This window comes from Trachypithecus francoisi, unplaced genomic scaffold (genome assembly GCF_009764315.1).
Source record: "Trachypithecus francoisi isolate TF-2019V2 unplaced genomic scaffold, Tfra_2.0 Lachesis_group2, whole genome shotgun sequence".
Taxonomy (NCBI): domain Eukaryota; kingdom Metazoa; phylum Chordata; class Mammalia; order Primates; family Cercopithecidae; genus Trachypithecus; species Trachypithecus francoisi.
Genome location: NW_022681465.1, coordinates 66,446,987 through 66,474,257, shown reverse-complemented (window position 1 = coordinate 66,474,257; position 27,271 = coordinate 66,446,987). Strand labels below are relative to the sequence as shown.

Sequence of the window (27,271 nt, the reverse complement as noted above, 5' to 3'; positions counted from 1 at the left end):
CTAATTTTTGTGTTTTTGGTAGAGACAGGGTTTCACTATGTTGGCCAGGCTGGTTTCGAACTCCTGACCTCAAGTGATCTGCCTGCCTTGGCCTCCCAAAGTGCTGGGATTACAGGCATGAGCCACTGTGCCCAGCCTAGCAGTTTCTTTTAAAAGCACACAAGGCTTTGTCATAAGGCTTTCTAGAAGGCAGAGTTGCTTTGTCACTATCCGTTCTTTTAGTAAATATGTATTGACTGCTTGCAGTTAGCCAAGCTCTGTGGGTATATGGAGATAAACAGGACTAAATCCCTGCCCTCAAGAAGTGTAAAGTCAAAAAAAAAAAAAGAAGCGTAAAGTCATATAGGAGAGGAAGCTGAGTGATGTGTCCTCTGTGGAGGCACCCACCCTCTGGGGGTGGGTGGACTATCGGGGGAGAAGCCTGGGCCTTAGTAGATAGTGGAGCATCTGGTAGGCTTAAAGGAGTATTTTGGGCAGAGGGATTGGTGTGTACAGAGATGTAGCTATCTCAGAGAGCATGCTGCATTTTGGGAACTATGGTGATTTCATAGCAAAGGTATAGATAGGTTTTGGTGTCCATTTGACCTGTGTTCACACCTGGCCTTGCTGCTTTCTGGCTGTGTGATCCTGTTGATGACACTTAACTCTGTTAAAATAAGAAAACCTCTGCTTTATTTTAAAAATAGTAGCATTAAGTCTTGTGAGAACTATAAATTGTTAATGGATGGCACATAAGGTGCATTCATTAATTGGGAGTTAATTGAGAGTAAAACTGCATATTGAGGACGGATTATGCTCAGAGAATTACACTGACATAAAATACACTTCCCAGTAGTTTTAGGTTGAACATAAAATTTGTCCCTTAATTCATTAAGTTTATCTTTGTGAATGGCAGATTTTTACTGTAGCTGTGTTTACAAGTGCTGATTAACTGGGCACTGACTTAGAGTTTGTGGCAGTATGACATATACAAAGATGACTTGTTGATTACTATAATTTATATAAACATTTATTGAGTGCACATTTGCAAAATCGTATTCTACTTTCAGGAATTCTGATTTTCCTTGTATCCTGATTTTTGTTCTGTACCCAGCATAGGACACTTTCTCAGCCTGCCAACGTATGTGGATCAGCATGCCAAAACCCTTACCTTGATCAACCTTGGCAGTTTCATTACCTTCTGGTGGCTTTTTGCGCCAGAGGCCCAGGATATGTATTAATAGCGTCTTTCATTCTGATTTAATTCCACTCTTCTTCTACTTCCTTCCAGCCCTCATTTTTTTTGAGAAGTAAAGGTTATAACTCATAGATGCTAATTGACCAAATAGCTTTTTCATTGAATAGGGGTTTGTAGAGGTGGGTGCTTTGCAATTTGATGCCTTTAATTATTCCCTGGCTTCCTAATTCACAAATGTGTTTTGGTTGGAAGGTCCTAAATGCTTATGACATGGCATTTTAGGGAAGGACTTGCCTGTATTGCCTAGAAGATGGCCTACTGTGGTAAATGGGAATGTGGTTACTACTTTATATCCATGGGGAATTTTTTTTTTTTTTTTTTTTGGTGGGATTTGGAGGGGCAGGATTAGAACTTTACAGAAATTTCTTTTATAGTTTCCTGGGTTTGAATCCCGGTTCCATTACTACCTAGCTTTGTGACATAGGCAAGTTACTTGACCTTTCTGCGCCTTATCTGTAAAATAGAGGAAATGATCATACCTGTCGTATTATCTATTCTATAGGGTTGTGAGGATTGAGTTAATAAAATGTAATATAGGCTGGGCACAGTGGCGCACGCCTGTAATCCCAGCACTTTGGGAGGGCCAGGTGGATGGATCATGAGATCAGGAGTTCAAGACCAGCCCTACCAAAATGGTGAAACCCCGCCTCTATTAAAAATACAAAAATTAGCCAGGCCTGTTGGTCGGTGCCTGTAATCCCAGCTACTCAGGGGGCTGAGGCAGGAGAATCACTTGAACCGGGGAGGCAGAGGTTGCAGTGAGCCGAGATCACGCCACTGCACTCCAGCCTGGGCGAAAGAGCGAGACTCTGTCTCAAAAGAAAAAAAATGGTGTTATGTTCAGAACAGTACCTAGTACCTAGTAAGTGCTATATAAGCACTAACTATTATCATCATCATCATTATTCTTATTTTTACTATGATCTGGTTTTATTAAAAGGAGCTGGGGTAATTTTTGTAAACCCTTTGTTTTTCCCAGAAGGCTTGGTTTTTTAGATGTGCAAAGACTTGAACTGTTTGTGATAAAAGTTGTGTATATACTCAAGACTATTGTACATGCGTAAATACCCGGCAAGCAGTGCTGTGGCTTGGGAGAAGACCAAGGACAATCTGCAAGTCTGCAAGAGCAGTGCTCCAGGGCATTTTGTCCTAGTAGGTAGTGGCAGGGCTGGGTTGGGGATAGAAGTACGTGCCCATAACCATGATTCAGCCCTTGGCTAGCAGGCCGTGATTCTCACCATGGCTATCATCTGTTTATGACCTTCAGGAACCAGTTGTCACACTAGACAAATCCTCTTACAAGCAGTGCATCTTCAAACTGAAGGAGGATTTACATTGAAGAGCCTGAGATACTATTCAAATTAGTTGGCCGTCTTATGCACACATTGGCAGGGCTAAAAATATTTTGTCACTTTAGCATTTGTGCCAAGCCTATATTTTAGTGCTTCACATGATCTTCTTGTGTTATATAAATTAACTCATGATCAGATGACTAGAAATGGAGCTATAAATTACTTTTCCAAGGAGTGGAACTCAGTTCCTACAATGTAAAAAGACTGAGCTGGCCAGGTGTGATGGCTCACTCCTGTAATCCCAGCACTTGGGGAGGCTGAGGCAGGTGGATCACTTGAGGTCGGGAGTTTAAGACCAACCTGGCCAACATGGTGAAACCCATCTCTACTAAAAATACAAAAATTAGCCATATGTGGTGGTACGTTCCTGTAGTCCCAGCTGCTCAGGAGGCTGAGGCAGGAGAATCACTTTAACCCAGGAGGAGGAGGTTGCAGTGAGCCAAGATGGCACCACTGGCCACTGCACTCCGGCAGGGGCAATAGAGCAAGACTCCATCTCAAAAAAAAAAGAAAAAGACAGAGACTCAGTCATAATTTTGGATTAATGACAAAAAATGGAACAAGGTTGGGATTAAGCAATCAATTTATTCTGCTCAGATAAAAATGGGCTTAGTGGAGGAAACCAAAACCTAAGGAGGGACTGTCACATAATGAAAATACCAGTGCTTCATGGAAGGATTTTATTGTCTTTTACATTTTGTTCTCTTAGTCACTGATCCCAAGAACCATACCGTAATGTTTGACACACTTAAGGACTGGTGTTGGGAACTGGAACGGACCAAAGGCAACATGAAGTACAAAGCAGTGAGTGTCAATGAAGGCTATAAAGTCTGTGAGAGGTAAGCTTTCCATGCTGGGCACATGCTGTACAATTCACCCATTGAAAGTGTTCAGTGTTTTTTAGTATATTCACAGAGTTGTGCAGCCATTACCACAGTCAGTTTAGAACATTTTCATCATCCCAAAAAGGAACTCCATACCCACTGACTGTCACTCCCCATTTTCCCTGAATGCCTCTCTGTACCTCCCTAACCCTAGACAACCATTAATCTACTTTCTGTCACTATAGACTTGCCTATTGTGAACATTTCATATAAGTGGAATCATATCATATGTGATCTTTTATGACTTGCTTCTTTCACTTAGCATGTTTTCGAAGTTTGTTTATTTTGCAGCTTGTATCAGAATTTCATTCTTTTTTTATTCCTAATATTCCATACTGTGGATATATTTAATCTATCCGTCTATTAGTTGATGGACAATTGGGTTATTTTCACTTTTTGCCTCTTTGAATAACGTTTTTTGGTTTTTTGTTTTTGTTTTTGTTTAAGACAGGGTCTCGCTCTGACACCCATGCTGCATCATGCTGGAGTGCTGTGGTGCCATTTCAGCTCGCTGGAACCTCTGCCTCGGCTCAAGTGATTCTCCCACCTCAGCCTCCTGAGTAGCTGGGACCATAGGCGTGCACCACCATGCCTGTCTAATTTTTCTATTTATTGTAGAGATGGGGTTTCACCATGTTCCCCAGGCTGGTTTTGAACTCCTGGGCTCAAGCAATCCTCTTACCTTGGCCTCCCAAACTTCTAGACTTACAGGCATGAGCCATCGTGCCTGGCCATGAATGATATTAATATGAACATTCAATTACAAATTTTTGTGTAGATGTATGTTTTTATTTTTCTTGATCCTGTGGAAATTTGTGTTTACCCTTTTGAGGAACTTACAGACTTTTTCACAGAGATGGTGCCATTTTACATTCCTACCAACAGTGTATGAGAGTTTATTTCTCCACATCAATACTAGCTTTTTATTACGTACTTATTTATTTATTCATTTTAAGACAGGGTCTTTCTCTGTCCCCCAGGCTGGAGTACAGTGGCGTGATCACAGCTCACTGCAGCCTCTACCTCCTGGTATCAAATGATCCTTGCACTTTAGCCCCCTGAGTATCTGGGACTACAGGTGTGCACTACTAAACCCGGGCTAATTTTTGTATTTTTTGCAGAGACTGGGATTTCGATATGTTGTCCAGGCTGGTCTCAAACCATCCTCCCACTCAGGCTCCCAAAGTGCTGGGATTACAGGCATGAGCTACTATGCCCAGCCATTCTAGGTTTTTAAAGAAAATCTTAAAGTGTCTCTTAAATACTCAAAAATGAATTTGTATATTTGTATCTTTTTATTGTTGTTGCCATTATTGTATCTCTAAGTGTAAAACTTTAAAAAAGCATGTCTGAATTTATATTGTATATTTTCTTCCCTGTTTTTTTTTTTGAGATGGAGTCTCGTTCTGTTACCCAGGCTGGAATGCAGTGGTGCGATCTCGGCTCCCTGCAAGCTCTGCCACCCGGGTTCACACCATTCTCCTGCCTCAGCCTCCCGAGTAGCTGGGACTACAGGCGCCCGCCACCACACCCGGCTACTTTTTTGTATTTTTAGTAGAGACGGGGTTTCACCGTGGTCTCGATCTCCTGATCTTGTGATCCACCCACCTCGGCCTTCCAAAGTGTCGAGATGACAGGCGTGAGCCACCGTGCCCTGCCTTTTTTTTTGTTTGTTTGTTTTTCGGAGATGGAGTCTTGCTCTGTCGCCCAGGCTGGGGTGCAGTGGCACAATCTCAGCCCACTGCAAGCTCTGTTTCCCGGGTTCACGCCATTCTCCTGCCTCAGCCTTCTGAGTAGCTGGGACTACAGGCGCCTGCCACCACGCCTGGCTAATTTTTTGTATTTTTGGTAGAGACAGGTTTTCACCCTATTAGCCAGGATGGTCTCGATCTCCTGACCTCATGATCCACCCTCCTCGGCCTCCCAAAGTGCCAGGATTACAGGCGTGAGCCATTGCACCCGGCCTTTTTCTTCCCTTTTATTGAGCACTTCTTTTATTCATTCAACAAAAATTTTTGAGTGCCTACCATGTGCTTGGCAGTGTCCTAGCTATTAGAGATGGCAGCGATCAACAGGGCATCTGAAAACCTCTGCCCTCCTGGAGCTATCATTCTGGAGGGAGGAAGATGATGGTAGAATAAAGAAGTAATTATAACATGTTAAAAGATAAGTGCTGTGGAGAAAAACAGATCCAGCACTTGGTTAGGGAGTGCTGGAGGTGATGATGGGAGGGTCAGTCGGGAAGGTTTTGCATGGTGGGAGTAAGGTTTTGTGTGGTAGCTTGTGAGCATAGGAAAGTGAAAGAAGTGAAAGGTTGAGTCAGAGGACACCCGAGGGAGGAGCATTCCAAGTGAAGGGAAGAATAAGGGCAAAGGCCTGTGTGAGGAACAGCAAGGCGCCCAGGGGTGGAAGAGGAGCAAGCAAAGGAGAGGAGTGGGAGATGATGGGTCCAGAGACTTTGTTGTGAGGACAGTGAGAGGGAGGCTGAGCAGAGGCAGATATAATCTGACCTACTTTTTTTTTTTTTTTTTTTTTTAAGACTAGAATCTCGCTCTGTCACCCGGGCTGAAGTGCAGTGGCACAATCTCGGCTCACTGCAACCGCTGCCTCCTGGGTTCAGGTGATTCTGCTGCCTCAGCCTCTTGAGTAGCTGGGATTACAGGCACCTGCCACCATGCCCCGTTAATTTTTGTATTTTTAGTAGAGACGGGGTTTCACCATGCTGGCCAGGCTGGTCTTGATCTCCTGACCTCAACTGATCTGCCTGCCTCGGCCTCCCAAAGTGCTGGGATTACACATGTGAGCCACCGTGCCTGGCTGACCTACATTTTTTTTTTTTTTTTTGAGACAGAGTCTCGCTCTGTCGCCCAGGCTGGAGTGCAGTGGCCGGATCTCAGCTCACTGCAAGCTCCGCCTCCCGGGTTTACGCCATTCTCCTGCCTCAGCCTCCCGAGTAGCTGGGACTACAGGCGCCCGCCACCTCGCCCGGCTAGTTTTTTTGTATTTTTTAGTAGAGACGGGGTTTCACCGTGTTAGCCAGGATGGTCTCGATCTCCTGACCGCGTGATCCGCCCGTCTGGGCCTCCCAAAGTGCTGGGATTACAGGCTTGAGCCACCGCGCCCGGCCCTGACCTACGTTTTTAAAGCATAACTGTATAATCTGTTTTCAGAAGCTTGAGTATTATCATTTTGGAACATACTCCCTAACACCCTATTAACAGATTCATACAACTTTGTATTTTTGTGGAGCTCTTTGTATCGTGGTTCTGATAGGCCTCTTCAGTAATCAGTTTTGATTTTGATCATTCTCAATATTTACAAGGTTGCTGCCACTGGACCCCTCGCCGCAGCCCTGCAGTCCCTTCACAGTGTGAGCTGTGGTGACAGTGGGGAAGGGCCTGCCAGGGTCCTGACCCCTACCAAGGACCTCATTATCAGCCACACCCTGTTCTTTTCTCTTTCCCGGTTTTAAAGCTTGAAAGGATAAAGCTGGCTCTTGCTCAGAAAGAAGTTAGAAACCCCTGCTCCTAGGAGATAATAGTTTGTAATTAGATGTTGATACTAACATAAGTTCCCAGAATTGTTTTTTAAAAAAAATCCTGCCACATACTAATTAGTTGGCATTTGCATAGGTGTTAGCATGTTAGAAATATACAGGAAAAGCTCTGTGGTTTGTTTCCCCCTGGACCACTGTAGTCTCTGCTCCATGGTGTCCCCCATCCACTGGTGCCCCAGCATCCATTCTCCATGTCGCATGCCAAGCAGGCTACTCCACACGCCTCTCATGGCACTTGTCCCCAGCTTCAGTGGCTTCCTGCTGTTCTTGGTATAGAACAGAGCCCTCAACAAGCACTCTAAAGGCCCCTCATGGTTTGACTGCAGCTTTGTGTCCCACCCCCCTGGCCATACTGACCTCCCTGCCACAGGTCTTGCCCGCAGGCTCCTGTCTGGAAGTCCTTTTTTTGCTTCTAGCTGCACAAGTATAATTAACTCCACTTCAGTTGGATCTTACCCCAGCTACTGCTTTTTTTTTTTTTTTTTTCAGACTGAGTCTCACTCTGTCACTCAGGCTGGAGTACAGTGGTATGATCTCAGCTCACTGCAGCCTCTGCCTCCCAGGTTCAAGCGATTCTCCTGCCTCAGCCTCCCGAGTATCTGGGATTAGAGGCGTGTGCCACCATGCCCAGCTAATTTTTGTATTTTTAGTAGAGATGGGGTTTCACCATGTTGGCCAGGCTGGTCTTGAACTCCTGACCTCAAGTGATCTGCCCGCCTCAGCCTCCCAAAGTGCTGGGATTACAGGTTTGAGCCACTGTGCCCAGCCCCAGGTACCACTTTCTTTGCGAGCTTTCCCAAGACTAAGTCAGATGTCCTTCTGAGTTTTCATTGCTCTGTCTGCCCCTCTTCACAGCACTCCCTGCAATGGCAAGTTTGTTGTTATTTTGTATCATTTGGTTAATGTGAGTTTCTGCAGCCTACAGCTCTGTGAAGTTAAAGGATGCTGTTTTTGTGCATTGTTATATCCTCAGTACCCAGCACGGTGGTTGGCTTCTTTTTTGTTTGTTTGTTTGTTTTTTTTGAGACGGAGTCTTGCTCTTTCGCCCGGGCTGGAGTGCAGTGGCCGGATCTCAGCTCACTGCAAGCTCCGCCTCCCGGGTTTTACGCCATTCTCCTGCCTCAGCCTCCGGAGTAGCTGGGACTACAGGCGCCCGCCACCTCGCCCGGCTAGTTTTTTGCATTTTTAGTAGAGACGGGGTTTCACCGTGTTAGCCAGGATGGTCTCGATCTCCTGACCTCGTGATCCGCCCGTCTCGGCCTCCCAAAGTGCTGGGATTACAGGCTTGAGCCACCGCGCCCGGCCTGGTGGTTGGCTTCTAAGAGGAGCTCAATAAATAGGAGAAAGAAGGGAAAGCCCTCTTTGTGTTAAAGGGGGACCTGCAGTCAGTTTGGGTAAGAACAAGGAACTAATCTACTTCACTTTCCCACAAGGTCAGAGCTGGCTAGTTCGGTGCTACAGGTGTCTTCTCTTTCTCATTCTTCTCCTAACCTTTCTCTCATCCCACTTCCCTGTAAACGCATAGGATGGTATGTGGCCTTGTGGAGTGTGTACCACACAGAGGGACCTAGGAAGTGTTGCAGGCACAGGAAGACATTGCTGTTCTGGGAGGTTGTGCCTGAGTAGATATACAACTTTCCATGAGTAAAGTCATCTTGTATTTGCAGGGACTGTTTACTTTGTGTTCTAAACTCATCTTAGTGACTGAAATGACTGCTTTCCAAGGAGGGAGGATTAATTGCTTTATCCAATGGGAATCTCACAGTGGGGACTCCGTGGAATCCACCTGGAATTAAGTAGTCAGGAGAGGACACCTTCCACACCCCTCACTGACTACAGGATTCTTTGTTTCTGTACAGCCTTCTCTGCTAGGTGATGGATGGGATATTTGCCAATACATTTTTTTTTGTTTGTTTGTTTGTTTTGGTGAAAGACTATCTGTAAGAAAACCAACCAGTGAACTAATAGTTTAAAATATTCAACCTCACTAGTTGGGGAAGACATGGAAATTTTTTTAAAACCATGGGGCCCCAGTCCAGCTTTGTAGCATGAGCCACTGAGGAAGGAGCTCAGGATCTGGTTTGAACAACTGCACAGGTGACTGTCCTGAAAAGGTTGAGAAACAGTGGCCTGTTTGTAAGTTACCATCTAGAGCAGTGCGTCTCCGTTTAATGTGTATCTAATCACTGGAGGCTCCTGTCTAATATTCAAAATCTGACTCAGTAGGTTCAGGGAGGCTGGAGCGTCTGCAGTCCTCATCAGCTTCCAGGTCATGCTACTGAAACTATGAGTAGCAGGATCTTCTGGAACAACAGTGTTCATCCCAGCTGCTTACCTGGACAGCTCTTAAGCTTCTGATTTAATAGTTCTTGGATGGAGCTTGGGCATTGGTAATCTTTTAATCTTCCCACTTGGTTTGAATGAGCAGTCTGCGTTTTAAGAGCAGTTGATCTATGGAGAGGTTTTTACTTCAGTGACTACACCTGAAAAAGGGATGCCTTACCAGTCACCCATTCAGGCAGACTTACAATAAATATTTCAGGAGTACTTCAGAACTTCAGAAGGCAAACATTCTTCACAGTTTTGATGGTTTGAAGTGTCTTAGTGACCATTAGTTCCCAAACCTGGTTTTCCATCACAATCTTATTGGAACTTTTTTCTTCATTAAATTACTTTTAAGATTTCTTGGTTTTGGATTTTTTTTTTGAGACAAGGTCTCGCTGTGTCACCCAGGCTAGAGTGTAGTGGCATAATCTCTGCTCACTATAACCTCTGCCCCCTGGGCTCAAGTGATTCTCCCGCCTCAGTCTCCTTAGTAGCTGGGACCATAGGTGCCTGCCACTATGCCCGGCTCAATTTTTTATATTTTATATGACTATAACAAATTTATATCTATATTTTATTTATATTTGTATTTTTATATTTTTAGTAGTAAGGGGGTTTTGCCATGTTGCCTAGGCTGGTCTTGAACTCCTCAGCTCAGGTGATCCACATTCTGGGATTACAATGTGAGCTACCATGCATGCCCAGCCCAAGGTTTTTTTTTTTTTTTTTGAGACAGAGTTTTGCTCTGTTGCCCAGGCTAGAGTGCAGTGGCATAATCTTGGCTCACTGCAACCTCCATCTCCTGGGTTCAAGCGATTCTTCTGCCTCAGCCTCTCAAATAGCTGGGATTACAGGCGCCCACCACCATGCCCGGCTAATTTTTGTATTTTTAGTAGAAACGAGGTTTCACCATCTTGGCCAGTCTGGTCACAAACTCCTCACCTCGTGATCCACCCACCTCAGCCTCCCAAAGTGCTGTGATTACAGGCGTGAGCCACCACACCCAGCCCATGTTTTTTTAAATGCAAAATTTCAAGCAGTATAAAAGGAAAGAAGATATGATGAATTCCCATTTACTCTAAAGTACCCAGACTCAACCGTTATCAACTGATGGCCAATTTTGTTTTCTCTATACCCCCACCTCCTTCACCTTCTCTTGGATTATCTTGTTTTAATTTTTTAAAGACAGGGTCACCCAGGCTTAAGTGCAGTGGCACAGTGATGGCTCATTGCAGCCTTGAATTCCTGGAGGCTCAAGTGATCCTCCCAAGTAGCTGAGACTACAGGTATGTGCCACCATGTCCAGCTAATTTTTTTTTTTTTTTTTTTTGTGGAGATGGGGTCTCACTATGTTGCCAAGGCTCGTCTCAAGCTCCTGGCCTCAAGCAGCCCTCCCACCTTGGCCCCCAAACTGTTGGGATTATAGGCGTGAGCCACCATGCCCAGCCAGGATTATTTTGAAATAAATTCCAAAGTTTGTGGCATTGCATTCACAAATATTTCAGTATATATTTCTAAGAATTAAGGACTCTTTATAAATGTAACCATAAGACCATTATCACGCCTTTCAAATGTCCCATTAATTTTTTAATATCCAGTTACTGTTCAGATTTTCCCCAGTGTCTTACAATTTTTTTTTTTTTTGAGACAGAGTCTTGCTCTGTTGCCCAGACTGGAGTGCAGTGGCACGATCTCAGCTCACTGTAAGCCACACCTCCCAGGTTCACACCATTTTCCTGCCTCAGCCTCCAGAGTAGCTGGGTCTACAGGTGCCTGCGGCCACCCCCAGCTAATTTTTTGTATTTTTAGTAGAGAGAGAGTTTCACCATGTTAGCCAGGATGGTCTCAATCTCCTGACCTCGTGATCTACCCGCCTCGGCCTCCCAAAGTGCTAGATTACAGTTGTGAGCCACGGCATTTGGCCGTGTCTTACAGATTTTTAAACCGTTTCTCTGTCATCTTTTTAATCTTTTTTAAAATTAATCAAGATTCAGTGAGATTGGTAGGTTTGTTAAATTGCTTCATCTGTAGATTTTCAAGCCATCATATTTTTCTTGCAATGTGTTGAAGAAACTTGACTGATAGTTTTCCACAGCTTGGGTTTTGATGATCACAGCCCCATGGTGATATTTATTTGTTGCTCCATCTCCTATGAACTGATCTACATCACACATGCAGCATGCATACAAATGCCATTGATTATTTTCCATTGTAACTTAACACCATAAGCACCTTACTTCTTGTGAGTCTTTATTTCAAGCTCTTTGGGGGAAAGATGCTTACAGATTCTTATAGATTCACAGTGATAGAAACTTAGGCAGTTTTCTTATTAACAGAAACCTGCATCTGCTGCCTAAGAGATGATGTCCCCATGTAACTTTGATCTTTCATTCTGCCATATCCTACTACTTAACAAGTTGGTTCTTTTTAGAGACTAAATTTTCTCCTATAGAAATTGAAGTCCCTCTGCTTTGGTTCAGGTCCCTGCTGCACTGTATGCTAACTAGTTGTGTAACCAGGGGAGAGTCTTAGCAGCATTGTGTCTCAGTTTCTTTATCTGTAAGATGGAAATAATATTACATATCTCAGAATTGTTGGGAGGATTAAATGGATAATGTTAAGTAATTAGAACAGTGGTTGGTACACAGTAGCACTTAAATGTTCTTGTCAGAGCACTTGATAAAATGGGCAGCAAACATCATAATTACTGTTTTTCCTATTAGTTTAACTGAAAACAACACAGATGCTTATTCGGCTACTATATGATGAGAACAATACTCCCAATTTCATAATTCTATGCTTTTAGGTATCGTATTTTCCTATCCCTTCATTTCTGAACAAGGAAACAGACCCAGAGAGGTAGAATAAATTACCTGGGGTTGTACAGAGTCACAGGCAGAGCCACAGTTTGAACTTAGATTCCCCACTGATTTGTCCAGAGTGCTTTATGCCACACCGAGAGCAGCAGTTCCTCTGAGCTAGAACAGGGAAATATGGTCCCGTCTGCTTAACGCTTTGCTTGTATTCATCATATTCATTGAAATTGAGAAATTTTGTGAATTAAGTGTTGTACTAAAACTTGATGACATTTCTTTCTTCTAGATTGCCAGCATACTTTGTTGTCCCCACCCCTCTTCCTGAAGAGAATGTGCAGCGCTTTCAGGGTCACGGCATACCAGTAAGTGTATCTGGGAACCCTAAGAGACGTGGGTCATGCATTGGTCTATCCTGGCAAAAATGATCCTACTGAAAGCCCTTGGCTTTGGTTCTAGAATTTGTTTTCAGTCCAAGAGCAATCCAAAAATATCTTAGGGACTCCCTAGAGGAGTCTCTTAAATGTGATTGGGACAGAGTTCTAAAGTTTTCACAAATGCACTTGAGTTTTTAGAAGAGACATTAATGGAGCTTTAAAAGGATCATAGATCTGTCTGGTGTTGAAAGCAAGCCTGGTTTAACACCTAAGTCATTTTGAACCTGAGCCAAACCACACCAAGGGTAGTAGGATTTAAGCTTCTTTTTGGCCCCCGCCGTTAATCTTTGTTCAGGCATGGTGGTGTTTTCTCCCAGAGAAAACATGGAGTGCTTCTTAGTTTTCACAGAGTAGAGTGGGATTGGAACCATATTTAATGTGTCACTGATCAAAGAAAGCAAGACTCTGGCAGTTACTCCAGTTTCTAATTGGTGGTTGGGAATTGCCAGACCTGCAAGGTATTTAGTAAGGAATGAGAATTATAAATAAATGCTGTGCTGTGTGCACAGCTGGTTCACCAAAAGGGTCACTCCCATATGGGTGGAGGTATGGTTAAGCAGGGTCACATGCCCAGAAGCCCTTGGAGCCCACGCAGGTAATGAGTATGACCTTGCAGTGAACCAGAGGCCCTCTGCCTGGTCTAGGGGGACATCTCTTCAGTGCCAGCCAGTATGTGCCACATGGGAATATGAGCCAAGTGTTGCCAGATGTCCTGATTTTTCAGGAGAAGCCGTAGATAACAGATTCTTTTTTTTTTTTTTAAACGAAGTTTCACTCCTGTTGCCCAGGCTGGAGTGCAGTGGCCCAATCTCTGCTCACTGCAGCCTCCGCCTCCCAAGTTCAAGCAATTCTCCTGCCTCAATTCTCCTGCTTAACACTCTGCTTGTATTCATCGTATTCATTGAAATTGAGCTTTCATATATTATGAATTAAGTGTTGTACTAAAACTTGATGACATTTCTTTCTTCTAGATTGTCAGCATACTTTGTTGCTGTAATCCCCGAGTAGCTGGAATTACTGGCGCCCACCACTAGGCCTGGCTAATTTTTTGTGTTTTTAGTAGAGACAGGGTTTCGCCATGTTGACCAGGCTGGTCTCGAACTCCGGGCCTCAGGTGATCTGCCTGCCTCAGCCTCCCGAAGTGCTGGGATTATAGGCGTGAGCCACCACGCCTTGCCTAGATACAGATTTTAATGTGAGTTTTCCTGATTTCTAAATATATGCCACTGATTCAGATGTTTAAAAGCATGTTTTTGGGCCAGAGTTGGTCACAATGAATAAAATTCATAATTTTTAGTTCTTTATTAAGGACATTCTCAAGTGAAACTTGTTTTCTGCTGGTGTGGCAGTAAAGAATACAGTGAGCATCAGTACAGTTGAGTGGCCCTGCCTTAATTGGTACTCTCACCAGCAATTTTACCACCACTGCTTTTGTACCATCAGTGCGAAAGTCACCACGGTACATATGACAAAATTATATCTTAGTATTATTATGAAAATATCTGTGGCCTCTCAGACCACCTGATAGGATCTTGAGACCTCCCAGGGTAGTGTATACTACATTTTGAAAACAAATGCGTTAGAGGAATGAAAATAAGAGTCTCTATCTTTCAGTCTTTCATAGAGGGATCTAGAAAAGACAGTTTGCTTGCTGGGCAAGGTGGCTCATGCCTGTAATCCCAGCACTTTGGGAGGTCAAGGCAGGCAGATCACGAGGTCAGGAGATTGAGACCATCCTGGCTAATACAGCGAAACCCCGTCTCTACTGAAAATATAAAAAAGCCGAGCGTGGTGGCGGGCATCTGTAGTCCCAGCTGCTCGGGAGGCTGAGGCAGGAGAATGGTGTGAACCCAGGAGCCGGAGGTTGCAGTGAGCCAAGATCACGCCACTGCACTCCAGCCTGGGCAACGGAGCGAGACTCCATCTCAAAAAGAAAGAAAAGAGGGTATGCTCTGTGGGAAGAAACAGAGGTGAACTGTTCACATATGTAGGAATAGGCTGCTTCTCTATCCCTGCAGTGTGTGAAATGTAGATGCTCTGCATTCTAGTGAGGCCTTGGGCCTGAGAAGTAGCAAGTGTTCTGATAAGATTTGAGTGAGGAGCCTGAGGCATTACTTTGATAGAAACTGTGGCACATACAGGGCACAGTGACTCACGCCTATAATCACAGCACTTTGGGAGGCCAAAGCAGGCAGATTGCTTGAACCCAGGAGTTTGAGACCAGCCTGGGTGACAGAGCGAGACTCCGTCTCAAACAAACAAACAAAAAATTAGTCTGGTAAGGTGTCACATGCCCATAGTCCCAGCTACTCTGGAGACTGAGGTGGGAGGATCCCTTGAGCCAGGAGTTCGAAGCTGCAGTGAACTGTGATCGTTCCACTGCACTCTAGCCTGGGCAACAGAGTAAGACTCTGTCTCGAAAAGAAAAGAAACTGTGAGAAGGTGTTCTGATTTCATTAGTTATTCCTATATTTATACGTCCCAAAAGTTACAGTGGAGTTTGTGCGAATGGACAGCAAAAAAGTATTACACAAGATGGAATTTATACATCTACCCGGGAAGCATAGAGCCCCCCAATCTGTCTCTCTCTTTCTCCCTCTCTTTTCTTTTAACATAAAATTTTCATTTGACTGGAACATTAAGATCACCAGAAATGGTCTTAAGCAAATTAAAAGGTAATTTATTTTATATTTGGAATGGGTGAAGTTACATATCTTAACCTAGAATACCCAATCCTTTTAAATGTACACAGTACTTCTTTAGCCTCTTGTTTTTAGTTTTGTTTAAGACAGGGTTTCTCAACCTAGGCACTATTGATACTTGAGGCCAGATAATTCTTTGTTGTGGGGGCCATTAAATTCTTTGTTGTGGGGGCCATTATTGTAGAATATATAGCATCAGTACTGCCAGTAGCATTTTCTGAGGTGCCAGTAGCACCCCTGCCCTGTGAGTTGTGACAACCAACAAATATGTTCAGACATTGCCAAATGTGCCCCCTTGTGGGTGGGGTGGGGGGCAAAAAATGCAGGTTGAAAACCCCTACTTTAGGTGATCTGGGCTGTTTTCTGTTTAGCATATGTCTCCTCTGACTCTTAAGAGACTTACAGAAAATGTGACAACTAGGTAATGTGAGTGACTGTAAGCCCCTCTTGGCTTCGTCTTTACCTGTTCTTCTTTCTGTTGTTCGTATTGAACCTACTGGTATTTACACTTATTCTCCATGCTTATTTTTGTTGTTAAGCAGATAAGAGCATCCAACTATTTTCTCTTAAACCATGTATTTAAGATATTTGCAAAAACACAAAACAATGCCGTTTATCTTCCTGTATGATTTTGGTTGGAAAATGTTATTTACAGTAACAGGTAACTGGTAATTACTGTTTTAAAATGAATTAGTATTTTAAAAGTTTCTCAGTTTTAATTTCTAATGTGGTAAATATCAATAGCTATAGCTTATGTAGACACAAGCTCTTCAGGGTCCTCAATAATTTTTAAGAACATAAAGGGGTGTAAGACCAAAAAGTTTGAGAACCACTGATCTGCAAGATTGCATGTCCATATATTTTCTCTAGGACCTGGCACATAAGCACTCAAATCAATAGTAACAGGTAATTTGCAGTAGGTGCATAGGAAGCTAAGATTGAAGAGATAGTTTGGGGCTAGATTATGAATGATCAGTCTTTCATTCACAGAATCTTTAAAAATTATGGTAAAATACACATAACATAAAATTTCCCATAGTGACATTTAGTATATTCTCAATGTTTTGCAACCATTACCACAGTCTGTTCCAGAACATTTCCACGTCTCCATGCTGTCTACCCTGGCTTTTCACCCAGTCTGTTCTTTCCTGCCTTCACTTCTTTTCAGGGAAGACCTGTATAATTTGTCAGTTTTTTCATGTCCTTGCTGCTATTCTAAAGGCTTTGGCTGCTGTTCTTCAACCCTGAGTATCTTTTTTTTCCTCTGGGGCAAATGAACATTGCTATGGATTATTCAGACCAAACAGCAAACTGTGCTTAACGGGACCCGTGAAAACCACTGGTGATGCTTTGTCCTGCCCAGCAGTATGCTATTTAACTGCTTTTGGTTCCTGTATCATTGTTCTCTGCGTGAACAGGTTTTCATCCTCTTTAAGTTTTTTGTATCATTCTTAACTCCCAGTGATGACCTTTTCCGTAGTCCAGCGGGATCCAGGACAGCGACAAGAACTCCCTCAGCTTCCTTCTATTCAGCCTCCTGTTGTTACTCTCTGGGCTTCCGTTTCCTTCATACAGAGTCTGGATCTCTGTCTGGGCTCTTGATTGCCTCATTTGGAGCCCAGTTCCATTGGCCTTCCCTCTTCCATGGTTGCCTTTCCCAGTCTGTTCTGCTGTGTCTGTTCTTGAAGACATCCTTCTGTCTCCGTTAACCTGAGGCACTTCAGTAGTAATCAAGGGGCTGTCTTGTTCTGCCTGTACTGCCACGCATATTTAAAGAGTCTATACTTGTTTTCGCTACCATTTTGTCTTGCAGCATGACTTCTACTCCCCACACACGGTGGACTTTTCCCTCCCAGAAGTCCTTATGCAGTGTGCAGCCCCAGTTCCCCACATGACTGCAGTGTTTGACTCCGATGACATTGTCTTTTACTATCCTGCCCTGGCTTTGGAAACACTATACTCCCTTGGCCTGCCGACCTCCTTCATGGTCCTTTACTGCTTACTTCCACTGCCTTCTGCCTCAGATTGTAGATGTCCTCTTAAAGCTCTGTTTTTGACTCTATTAAGAGAGGGACCTTAAAATGTACCAAATAATGAGTATTCCTTTTTTTATAAAAACAAATAAGATTAACAAACTGTGATTCTTGCCTGTGAAGTTACTCATACTAAGAATTCTGGCCCTCACTGTTATCAGAGAGAAATTGCAGCAATAGAAGATTTTTTGCTAAATTTCTGTGAGAAGGCTCTCTGACCAGGAACTTTGCTTGTTTCTATTTACTGTTTCACGCAGATAATAGTAAGGGAGTTGGCCCTTCACGCCTCAGATGAGATGAGATAGTTATGATTGGAAGTTATTACATGTGCCCCAGATGGAAAATGAGTTATAGTTGGATATCACCAAGGGACTATGCTTTCTGCCCTTTCTGCTCCAGAAAAGGAGATAAAAAGGGTTAAGAACACTTAGTTTCTTAGGACTCACCATCCAGTCATGGCTAAGAGTATCTCCCCCTGTATCCAAGTGAGCTGAGCCAACTAAGGGGGGCACAATTGCCTGGGCACCAGAATTTCACCACCTTAGGCAGAGAGCTGAAAACTGTGTGGTGGTTTCTGCATATCACTTAGCATGGAATTGAGAAAGGGAATACAAGAGCAGCAAAGGGCCCTTTGATTATCTTAGTGTTCTAACACTTCCGCCTCATCATGAATCTTCAAGTATGGCTTGGCCCCAAGAGGGGAGTTGCTGCTGTTTTCAGTAGTTCCTAAAGCAGTTCTGTGTCGTTCTGTCCTTGCTCTCTGGGTGGACTCATCATCACCCCCACTGCAGCAGGCCATCAGCTCCGTCTAGAGCTCTAGGCCTGTTTTCCTCTCATTTTAGGGGCCTCCTGAATATCTACACATGGAGGTCCCGTTGGTACTAGACACCCAATATGTGCTGATTCCATCACCTTCCCCAGAAATCCCAAACCAGTTTCCCTTTGTGATTTTCTAAGTGTTGTGCACAATATCACCTGGATTGTTTTGCTGATCTCTAACTCTTGGTCTAGGCCACTGCTAGCATATCCAATGCATGGTTTATACCTGGCAGATGAATGGCAAAAAGGTGTCGCCTTTGGGCAGCTGAATTATAAAATGTCTTTCTTTCCTCCAGGTTTACCTTTGAGCCCAGGCCAGTGGCTTGGTCAGCAAAGCAAGGGCTGGACCTTAGCCACCCTCAAGCACTTAGCCAGGCCTTTATGCAGGACTCAAAGTCTACAACTGTACTCACCTGTCCAACCAGTCTGTCTGGCTTCTCCAAGCTAGGCTCCACTGGCAGATTACTTTGCCCCAAGATCTGTTCTAATCTCCTTTTGTTCCTGAAAAACAAACAAAACCCCCCCACCGTATCCTGAAAAAAGCCTGAACACCTTAACCTGTTGCCAAAGCAGAAGAAAGCCTAAACGGCCTCACCTGCCACTCTTGGTCACTCATGTGACTTCTTCCTCCTTGCCTTGTTTGTGTTGTTCCTTGAAATTTCTTTCTTCTGTTATATAATACATCCTACCTTCTTTTTTATTCCTAAGCTTATTTCCCTTTGGAAACTAAGCTCTGAAGGAAGACACAGTATCTTAGTATCTTTGTGCCCTCTCGCAACCTAATGTAGTGCCTTGCATGTCGCAAGTCTTGAATTCAGTTATGTCAAATAGCCAACATTCATTCCATTCTTCCTCGTGTGGATTTTCTCTAATGAGAGTTGCCCCCTTTTTGCCATCCGTATACAACACAGCCTTTAGAGTCACACTGTGGCTACTTTCTGTACAACTTGGGAAAGTCCTTCCATCTCTCCAAGCCTCAGTTTCTTGCTATTAAGGGGGATAAATAATTATACATATCATGGAGAGTTACCATAACAATTAAATGAGTTAATTCATGTAAAATACCTGCCATGTAATGAGCTGCACTTGAATGATAGCTACTATCCTAATAATAATAATAATGTTGTTGTTGTCATCATCTGGGTTACCAGCTGATGATAAGTCAAAAGGTATATGTTAGACCATAAGTCTGTGTCTGACTACCTAGACCTGTTTATTTTTTAAAACTAAATCATTCTTTTTCGTTGTGACTAAATACTCCCAGGCTTAATAAAGTTGAGTATGTCCAGCCATTTCATACTGAAGTTACAAATTTCCATGTATGCATTTAAATGCTAAGCTTAAGTGTCTCTTGTTGGGTTGTGTTTGTTATATCTGGTAAATCTTTATTTGTTTCTACAGATATGGTGTTGGTCCTGCCACAATGGAAGTGCCCTCTTGAAAATGTCAGCACTGCCCAAAGAACAGGATGATGGCATTTTACAAATCCAAAAGAGCTTCTTAGATGGGTCAGTACTAGTTCTACATTTTGTTCTTGTTCGGTTCTTGTTTTCCAAGAAGCAGGCAACAGCTCTTAGTAGTATGTCTATTTCTGCTTACCTACTGGTAGCTTCGTGCTAGGGGAATACAACTTAGAGTGATCGTTTTGAGTTAATTTGAAAGGAGTCAGTATAACATAATGGTTAAGAATGTCACCTGCGTTGTTTTTAGAGGTGCACGCTAAAGTCTTCAGCAGGGAGGTGACATGATGTCTGTAATGTTAACAATTGTCAAATTTAGGTCATGGTACATGTCACTATACTATTCTACTTTCTACATGTTTCAAATTAAAAACAAAAAAAGACAAAAAACCCAAAGTAGATGAATTTAAAAAAAAAAAAAGAAGGAATAGACTCAGAGTTACATTGCCTTGGTCCAGATCATGGCTCTATCAGTTTATAAATTGGATAATCTTGGTCTGGGCAGTTTTACTCTATGCACCTCCATTTCCACACCTATTGACTGGGAACAGGAGTCCTGCAGCAATTGCCTGTTAGGTGAAGATTAAATGGGAGAATGCCTACTGAGCCCTTAACACAGATTGTGGCACATAGTAAGTCCTGAGGCAAAATCTGCTTGCTCTTCTAATCTCATATTCCTTTTTGATTCCTAGAGTTTACAAGACCATCCACAGGCCACCCTATGAAATTGTTAAAACGGAAGACCTGTCAAGCAACTTCCTATCCCTGCAGGAAATCCAGACTGCATACTCTAAATTTAAACAGCTATTTCTGATAGGTGAGAAGAATACTGAGCAAAAACTTTTGTGTCATATGGGGAAAGACATGCCAGGCAGATCAGGTGAAAGTTGGTGCCTTTTCCCTGGGTTCCTTGAGGTAGTATGCAGAGCCCAGGGCTGCAATGTCATGGAGCCAGGGGTCTGGCTGCCATTACCACGCTCCCTCCTCATCTCTCTCCAGGCTTTCCCCCATTGCCTCCTTATTGTGGCAGTGATAACACGGCCACCCTCCTCTTCTCCCCTTCCTCAGTGTACCAGTTGCCCAGTGTTGAGCATTTTGGTTTCTTCCTTTAAAAAGTTTTTTTTATCTATGTAGCATTTGTATTTGTTGACTTGCAGTGATTTATAAAGTGAATAATGTTCATTTTCCTGGGTAGACTTTTTCCCAAAGTGGAAATGCTTTAATTTTTTCCCCCGATTGGGAATATACAATTTCTAACAATATTAAAAGTTTTATCAGAAATGTACAAAATAGAAAATGAAATATGCCCATCCCAGCTACCCCCATTTTCCTGCCCAGGCTGCCTACTGGTGCCTCATATTTAACACTGCTCAGTCACTCATTGATTCTCTTCATTCTAGAATGAGACTTTACGCTCTGAGATTTGTCATGCCTATAGGTAACTTTTCCTAACTTGGACATTTTTTTTTTTTTTTCGAGACAGGGTCTCACCTCTGTCATCCAGACTGGAGTGCAATGGCATGATCACAGCTCACTGCAACCTTAAAACTCCCAAGCTCAAGTGATCCTCCCACCTCTACCTCCCAAGTAGATGGGATTACAGGCACACGCCTCCTCACCTGGCTAATTTTTGTATTTTTTGTAGAGACAGAGTCCCATAATGTTGCCCAGACTGATGTTGAACTCCAGGGCTCAAGCGATCCTCCACTTTGGCCTCACAAAGTGCTGGGATTATAGGCATGAGCCACTGCCTGGACTAACTTGGACTTTTTAGCCTAGCAAATGCTTAACTATTTTGGGATTCATTCCGTGACATTTTTTGAGTTTCCATTGAACAAGGGGTGTTCAAAAAGTTCATGGAAAATGTATATTATGAAAAAACTATGCATGAATTCCCAAACTTTTTTACCCCAAAATAACTCTACTAACTTATTATAATATGCCTGAGCAGGATCTGGTCTGATGAGCTAAGAAGGGTAAGAAATTAGTTTGAAAACAGCCCCTATTAGAGCAACATGAATTCTGCTGAAATTGAAGCAAAAACAAATATTGAATTTATGGTGAAGCTTGGGTGGAAGAATGATAGAATTATTGATGCTTTACGGAAAGTTTACAGGGACAATGCCCCAAAGAAATCAGCAGTTTACAAATGGACGACTCATTTTTAAGAAGGGGCAGATAATGTTGAAGATGAAGCCTGCAGCGGCAAACTGTCCACATCAATTTGCAAGGAAAAAATTAATCTTGTTTCTGCCCTAATTGAAGAGGACCGACAGTAGAAGAAACAGTAGTCAATTCTATAGACATCTCAGTTGGTTCAGCCTACACAATTCTGACTGAAAAGTTAAAGTTGATCAAACCTACTCACTGGGCGCAGTGGATGATGCCTGTAATCCAGCACTTTGGGAGGCTGAGACGGGCAGATCACTTGAGTTCAGGAGTTTGAGACCAGCCTGGCCAACATGGCGAAACCCCATCTCTGCTAAAAATACAAAAAGTAGCCGGGTGTACTGGCAGGTGCCTGTAATCCCAGCTACTTGGAGGGGCTGAGGCAGGAAAATGAACCCAGGAGGCAGAGGTTGCAGTGAGCCAAGATCATGCTATTGCTCTCCAGCCTGGGTAATAGAGTAAGACTCCATCTCAAACAAACAACAAACCTTCTACTCAATAGGTACCAAAACCATTGTGCCCAGATTAGCTTCAGATGAGAGCAGAGCTTTCAACAGAAATTTTAAACAAGTGGGATCAAAATCCTGAAGCATTTCTTTGAAGAATTGTTAACAGGAGAAGAAATATGGCTTTACCAGTATGATCCTGAAGACAAAGTACAATCAAAGCAATGGCTACTGAGAGGTGGAAGTGGTCCAGCCAGGGCAAAAGCAGATGGGTCAAGAGCAAAGGTCATGGCAACAGTTTTTCGTGATGCTCCAGCCATTTTGCTTGTTGACTTTCTGACCAAACCTCTGCTTATTAGGAGAGGTTTTTGTTTTTTTTGAGACAGATTCTCACTCTGTCACCCAGGCTGGAGTGCAATGGTGTGATCTTGGCTCACTGCAACCTCTGCCTTCTCACTGCAATCTCCTGGGTTCAAGTGATTCTTATGCCTCAGCCTCCTGAGTAGCTGTAATTACAGGGGTGCACCACCACACCCAGATAATATTTGTATTTTTAGTAGAGGCAGGGTTTCACTATGTTGTCCAGACTGGTCTTCAACTCCTTACCTCAAGTGACCTGCCCTCCTCAGCCTCCCAAAGTGCTGGGATTATAGGCATGAGCCACCGTGCCCAGTTTTAAGAAAGTTGGCCAAAGCTTTAGTAGAAAAATGCCCAGGAGGCCGGGCGTGGTGGCTCAAGCCTGTAATCCCAGCACTTTGGGAGACTGAGACGGGTGGATCACGAGGTCAGGAGATCGAGACCATCCTGGCCAACACGGTGAAACCCTGTCTCTACTAAAAAATACAAAAATCTAGGGGCGAGGTGGCAGGCGCCTGTAGTCCCAGCTACTCCGGAGGCTGAGGCAGGAGAATGGTGTGAACCCAGGAGGCGGAGCTTGCAGTGAGCTGAGATCCGGCCACTGCACTCCAGGCCCGGCGACAGAGCGAGACTCTGTCTCAAAAAAAAAAAAAAAAAAAAAAAAGCCCAGGAAAACTTTGTCAGAGGGTCCTTGTGTACTGCTCATTCCTCCTATCAAACAAGGGCAATTTTGCAAGAGTTTTGATGGGAATTCATTAGGGATCTACCTTAAAAGTCTGATTTGGCTCCCTCTGACTTCATTTTCTAATCTTAAAAAATCCTTAAAGGGGGCTGGGTGTAGTAGCTCACGTGTATAATTGCAGCACTTTTGGGAGGCCAAGGTGTACGGACCACCAGAGGTCAGGAGTTCGAGACCAGCTTAACCAACATGGTGAAACCCCATCTCTACTAAAAATACAAGAATTAGCCAGGCATGGTGGCGGGCGCCTGTAATCCCAGCTACTCGGGAGGCTGAGGCAGAAGAATCGCTTGAACCCGGGAGACAGAGGTTGCAGCGAGCCGAGATTGTGTCATTGCAATCCAGCCTGGGTGACGAGCAAAACTCCATCTCAAAAAAAAAAAAAAAAATCCTTAAAGGGAACCAATTTTTTTTTTTTTAGTTAATAGTATAAAATAGACTACAATAACGTGGTTAAATTCCCAGGACCCTCAGTTCTTTAGGGGTGAACTAAATGGCTGGTATCATCTCTTATGAGAGTGTCTTAAACTTGATGGAGCTTATGTTGAGAAATACAGTTTATATTTTTTATTTTCATCTTTTAATTCCATGTTTTCACACACTTTTTGAAGTCCCCTTGTATATGCTAACTATGCTAGGTGTTGGTGATAAAGAGAAATATAACACCAGGAACATACACTCTTGCAAGGGAAACAGCAATGTATGACTCTAACTCAAACGAAAACATTGCAATACATGTTTACTATTTAATCAAGGACATTCATTCTAGTTTTATTTCAATCACTCAGGACTTTCAGAGATATCTGTCTTTTATTGATTTGAGTTTGCAACTTTTTTTTTCTTTTTTTTTTTGGAGATGGAGTTTTGCTCTTGTTGCCCCGTCTGGAGTGCAATGGTGTGATCTCAGCTCACCGCAACCTCCATCACCCCGGTTCAAGCGATTCTCCTGCCTCAGCTTGCCAAGTAGCTGGGATTACAGGCATGCGCCAGCACCCCCAGCTAATTTTTTTTGTATTTTAGTAGAGAGGAGGTTTCTCCATATTGGTCAGGCTGGTCTCGAACTTCTGACCTCAGATGATCCACCCGCCTCAGCCTCCCAAAGTGTAGGGATTACAGGCATGAGCAACTGTGCCCAGACTTTTTTTTTGTTTTTTGTTTTATTTTTTAGAAACAGGGTCTTACTCTGTTGCCAAGGCTGGGGTGCAGTTGGCGCCATCATAGCTCACTGCAGCCTCAAACTCCTGGCCTCAAGTGATCTTCCTGCTTCTGGGATTATACTGCTGGGATTATAGGCATGAGCCACAGCACCCAGCCTGAGTTTGCAACTTTTAAATATATTGGATTTCTGTAAGACTTAAGGTTCTCTGTTTTATAAGGCATGTAGGGGGAGTCATGTCATGCTATGCTGGGTGCACAAACTTGTGCATTGAGATTCTAATGAAAGTCAAGTCTGACCCTTAGGCTTCTGTAGCATCAGGATGGATCCAGTTGCATTTTCCACTTTTAGAATTAGCAGCCTAGATGTCAACAATTTCTGTCTAAAGCATGTTAGTCTCTGTCGACTTACAGGATGAACCATGGCTTTGTGTGTGCATTGTAGGAATTTCTTATTTCAGCAATAAAGATCTCTTTTTGACCACCAAAACCTTCTAGGGGCCTACAGCTCAGAAACCGTTTCAGCTGAAGTTTTGAAATGACCCTTACTCGTAATAGAGTCCTGTGCCTGGATTCTGCAGTTTGAGTCAGGACTGTTAATCTGAATGACACAGTTGAGGAGCACAGGATTTTTGTGGCAAGTATGTCAGTGAACAATGACCTGACGTCTTTACTCCTTTTTCTTTTTTCAGATAACAGTACTGAATTTTGGGACACAGATATAAAATGGTTTTCTCTGTTGGAAAGTAGCAGCTGGCTTGACATAATCAGGTATTTCAAACCATTGTTTTACTCTTGAATTTTATAATTGTCTAACTCAGGGTAGGAGATCAAACTGACAAATAATTTAACTGTTTGGTATTTCACAGTTAAATATTCTTAGATCACATGTTCTACAGCTAGATTTTATATTTGCTACTTATTTCTGGGCACATTTGATAGGAATTTATGAACATGCCACCTGCTTACAAGGAGGTGTACTCTACAGACAAGGCATTGAAAAACCACAGAAAGAGAGTGACAACCCAGAATTATTATTGAGGCAGCAGTGCTGGCCTGCAGGGAGGAAATTGAGAGTGAGAACAGGAGTGATACTGACTTTTCACTGAATACCTCTTTTAATCTTGTGTCTTTTGCGTATATTATCTGTGTTTTTAAAAACCATGATTAATGTCAGTTATTTTTGGTTTGGGAGTTAGGTTGAGAGTTCCAGAGAACAGTTATATTGCCTTTCCTACTTTCTATATCGAATAGCTCTTCTCTGTTGCCATTAAATAGAGGATATGGCAGAGAAAGGTGCAAAACAGAAGTGATGATCAGGGTGAGAGAGTAGGTCTAATGCTAGGCTACATTTCAGGAGGGAGAGCAATGCTTCCTGCTGCCTCACACACATTCGCCCTCCTGAAGTGAGTACTGTGGAAAGGAGCCTTGACCCTCCAGACACTGAACTGTGCTTCAGACATCCTGCTACACATCTCATAATTTAAATATATAATGGCAGACAGGGATAAATGTTATAAAAGCAAATAACCCTTCTTTGTGTGGGGTGGGCAGAGAAGGGTGAGCATCTCTAGCCAGATGAAGGGTCGGGGTGTGGGAAGGGAGGGTGGCTGGGGGATAGGAGAGGACACCTCTGCAAGCAGAAGACAACATATGTGAAGGCCCCCAGTTATACAAGTCCAAGCTGGGAATAATGGCAACAGTTGCAAAGGGAATAATGTGTAGAGAGAGACAAAAAGGATTTCTGAGCATATTGGAGCTTTTTAGCTACTCTGATACATTCAGCAGGTCACCTTAAGTAAAGTAATCTGGACATGTCTCGCATTCTCCAGGTATGTTTGATTTTTATGAATCTTGCTCAGCAGCAGACTCAAGCATGAGTTTTTAATAAGAATGTCTAGTTTAGAAATTACCTAGGAGCATTTTCACATCAATTTTAGGATTCCCTTCTGAAAATTTTCAGTTTCTAATGGGCAGGAATATATCCCAGTATCTAAATAATGTAAATGGAATTTAGTTTCTTTTCTGGAGGATTTTAACATGGAAAAAAAAAATAAGAGAGAATACTGAAGATCAAGTCAGACTATCTCTAAACTACTTAATGTTTTTGTTACCAAGCTCATGAACTAATGCCCCTTTTTCTTGTCTCTTTCCTATTTAGACGTTGCCTGAAAAAAGCAATAGAGATTACAGAATGTATGGAAGCACAAAACATGAATGTTCTTCTTTTAGGTAATATATAGGAAGCTCAAAGGATGATTTCCATTTTCCTTCACTTGAGATTCAATTTTTATATATATAGCTTAGTGTATTTGGAAACAAAGGGAGTGAGTTAGTGTAGAAATCCTTCCTATTCCTTCCTCCCTAACCTTGGAATCCTTTGCCTTGGATTTCAGTGTTAGAGTTTAAAACAAAATTATTTCACTTCGAACTTGGCAGATCTATTCACCATCCATGAAGGAATTTTTTGGTATCTTTACCAAAGCTCACATTTCTTAATGTTTTGGATTTTGTTTTATATTAACTGAGCTTGGTTAAAGTTAAAATCTTTTTAGAATCCTTATATAAAGAGATCCATGGATGACTTGGTTGTTATTTTTATATCTTTGTGGTTGACAACTTTATACAGTTACCATAGAAACTTGTGGCCTGTGAGTTCCTTTTCCTCAGTGGGCTTAACTTGCTGTACATGATGCAAACATTCAGAATGTGCGAAAGCAAGTGTAAACCACCATGCAGCAAAGACTGGTGCTGTAACTAGTTACATATGAACTCAAACATTACCTG

At 43.0% G+C, this 27,271-nt stretch overlaps 1 protein-coding gene across 2 annotated transcripts in view; it reads left to right on the top strand.

Annotated features, from left to right (window-relative positions):
- Positions 1-27,271, top strand: part of MTMR12 (myotubularin related protein 12) — an 88,543-nt gene that overhangs the window by 49,118 nt on the left and 12,154 nt on the right. For both annotated transcript variants that reach the window (XM_033179285.1, XM_033179286.1), the window contains exons 7-12: positions 3,299-3,428; positions 12,457-12,532; positions 19,560-19,666; positions 20,311-20,435; positions 25,177-25,255; positions 26,646-26,716. In XM_033179285.1, the coding sequence (XP_033035176.1) occupies positions 3,299-3,428; positions 12,457-12,532; positions 19,560-19,666; positions 20,311-20,435; positions 25,177-25,255; positions 26,646-26,716 (588 nt within the window). The remainder of the gene's footprint in view (positions 1-3,298; positions 3,429-12,456; positions 12,533-19,559; positions 19,667-20,310; positions 20,436-25,176; positions 25,256-26,645; positions 26,717-27,271) is intronic.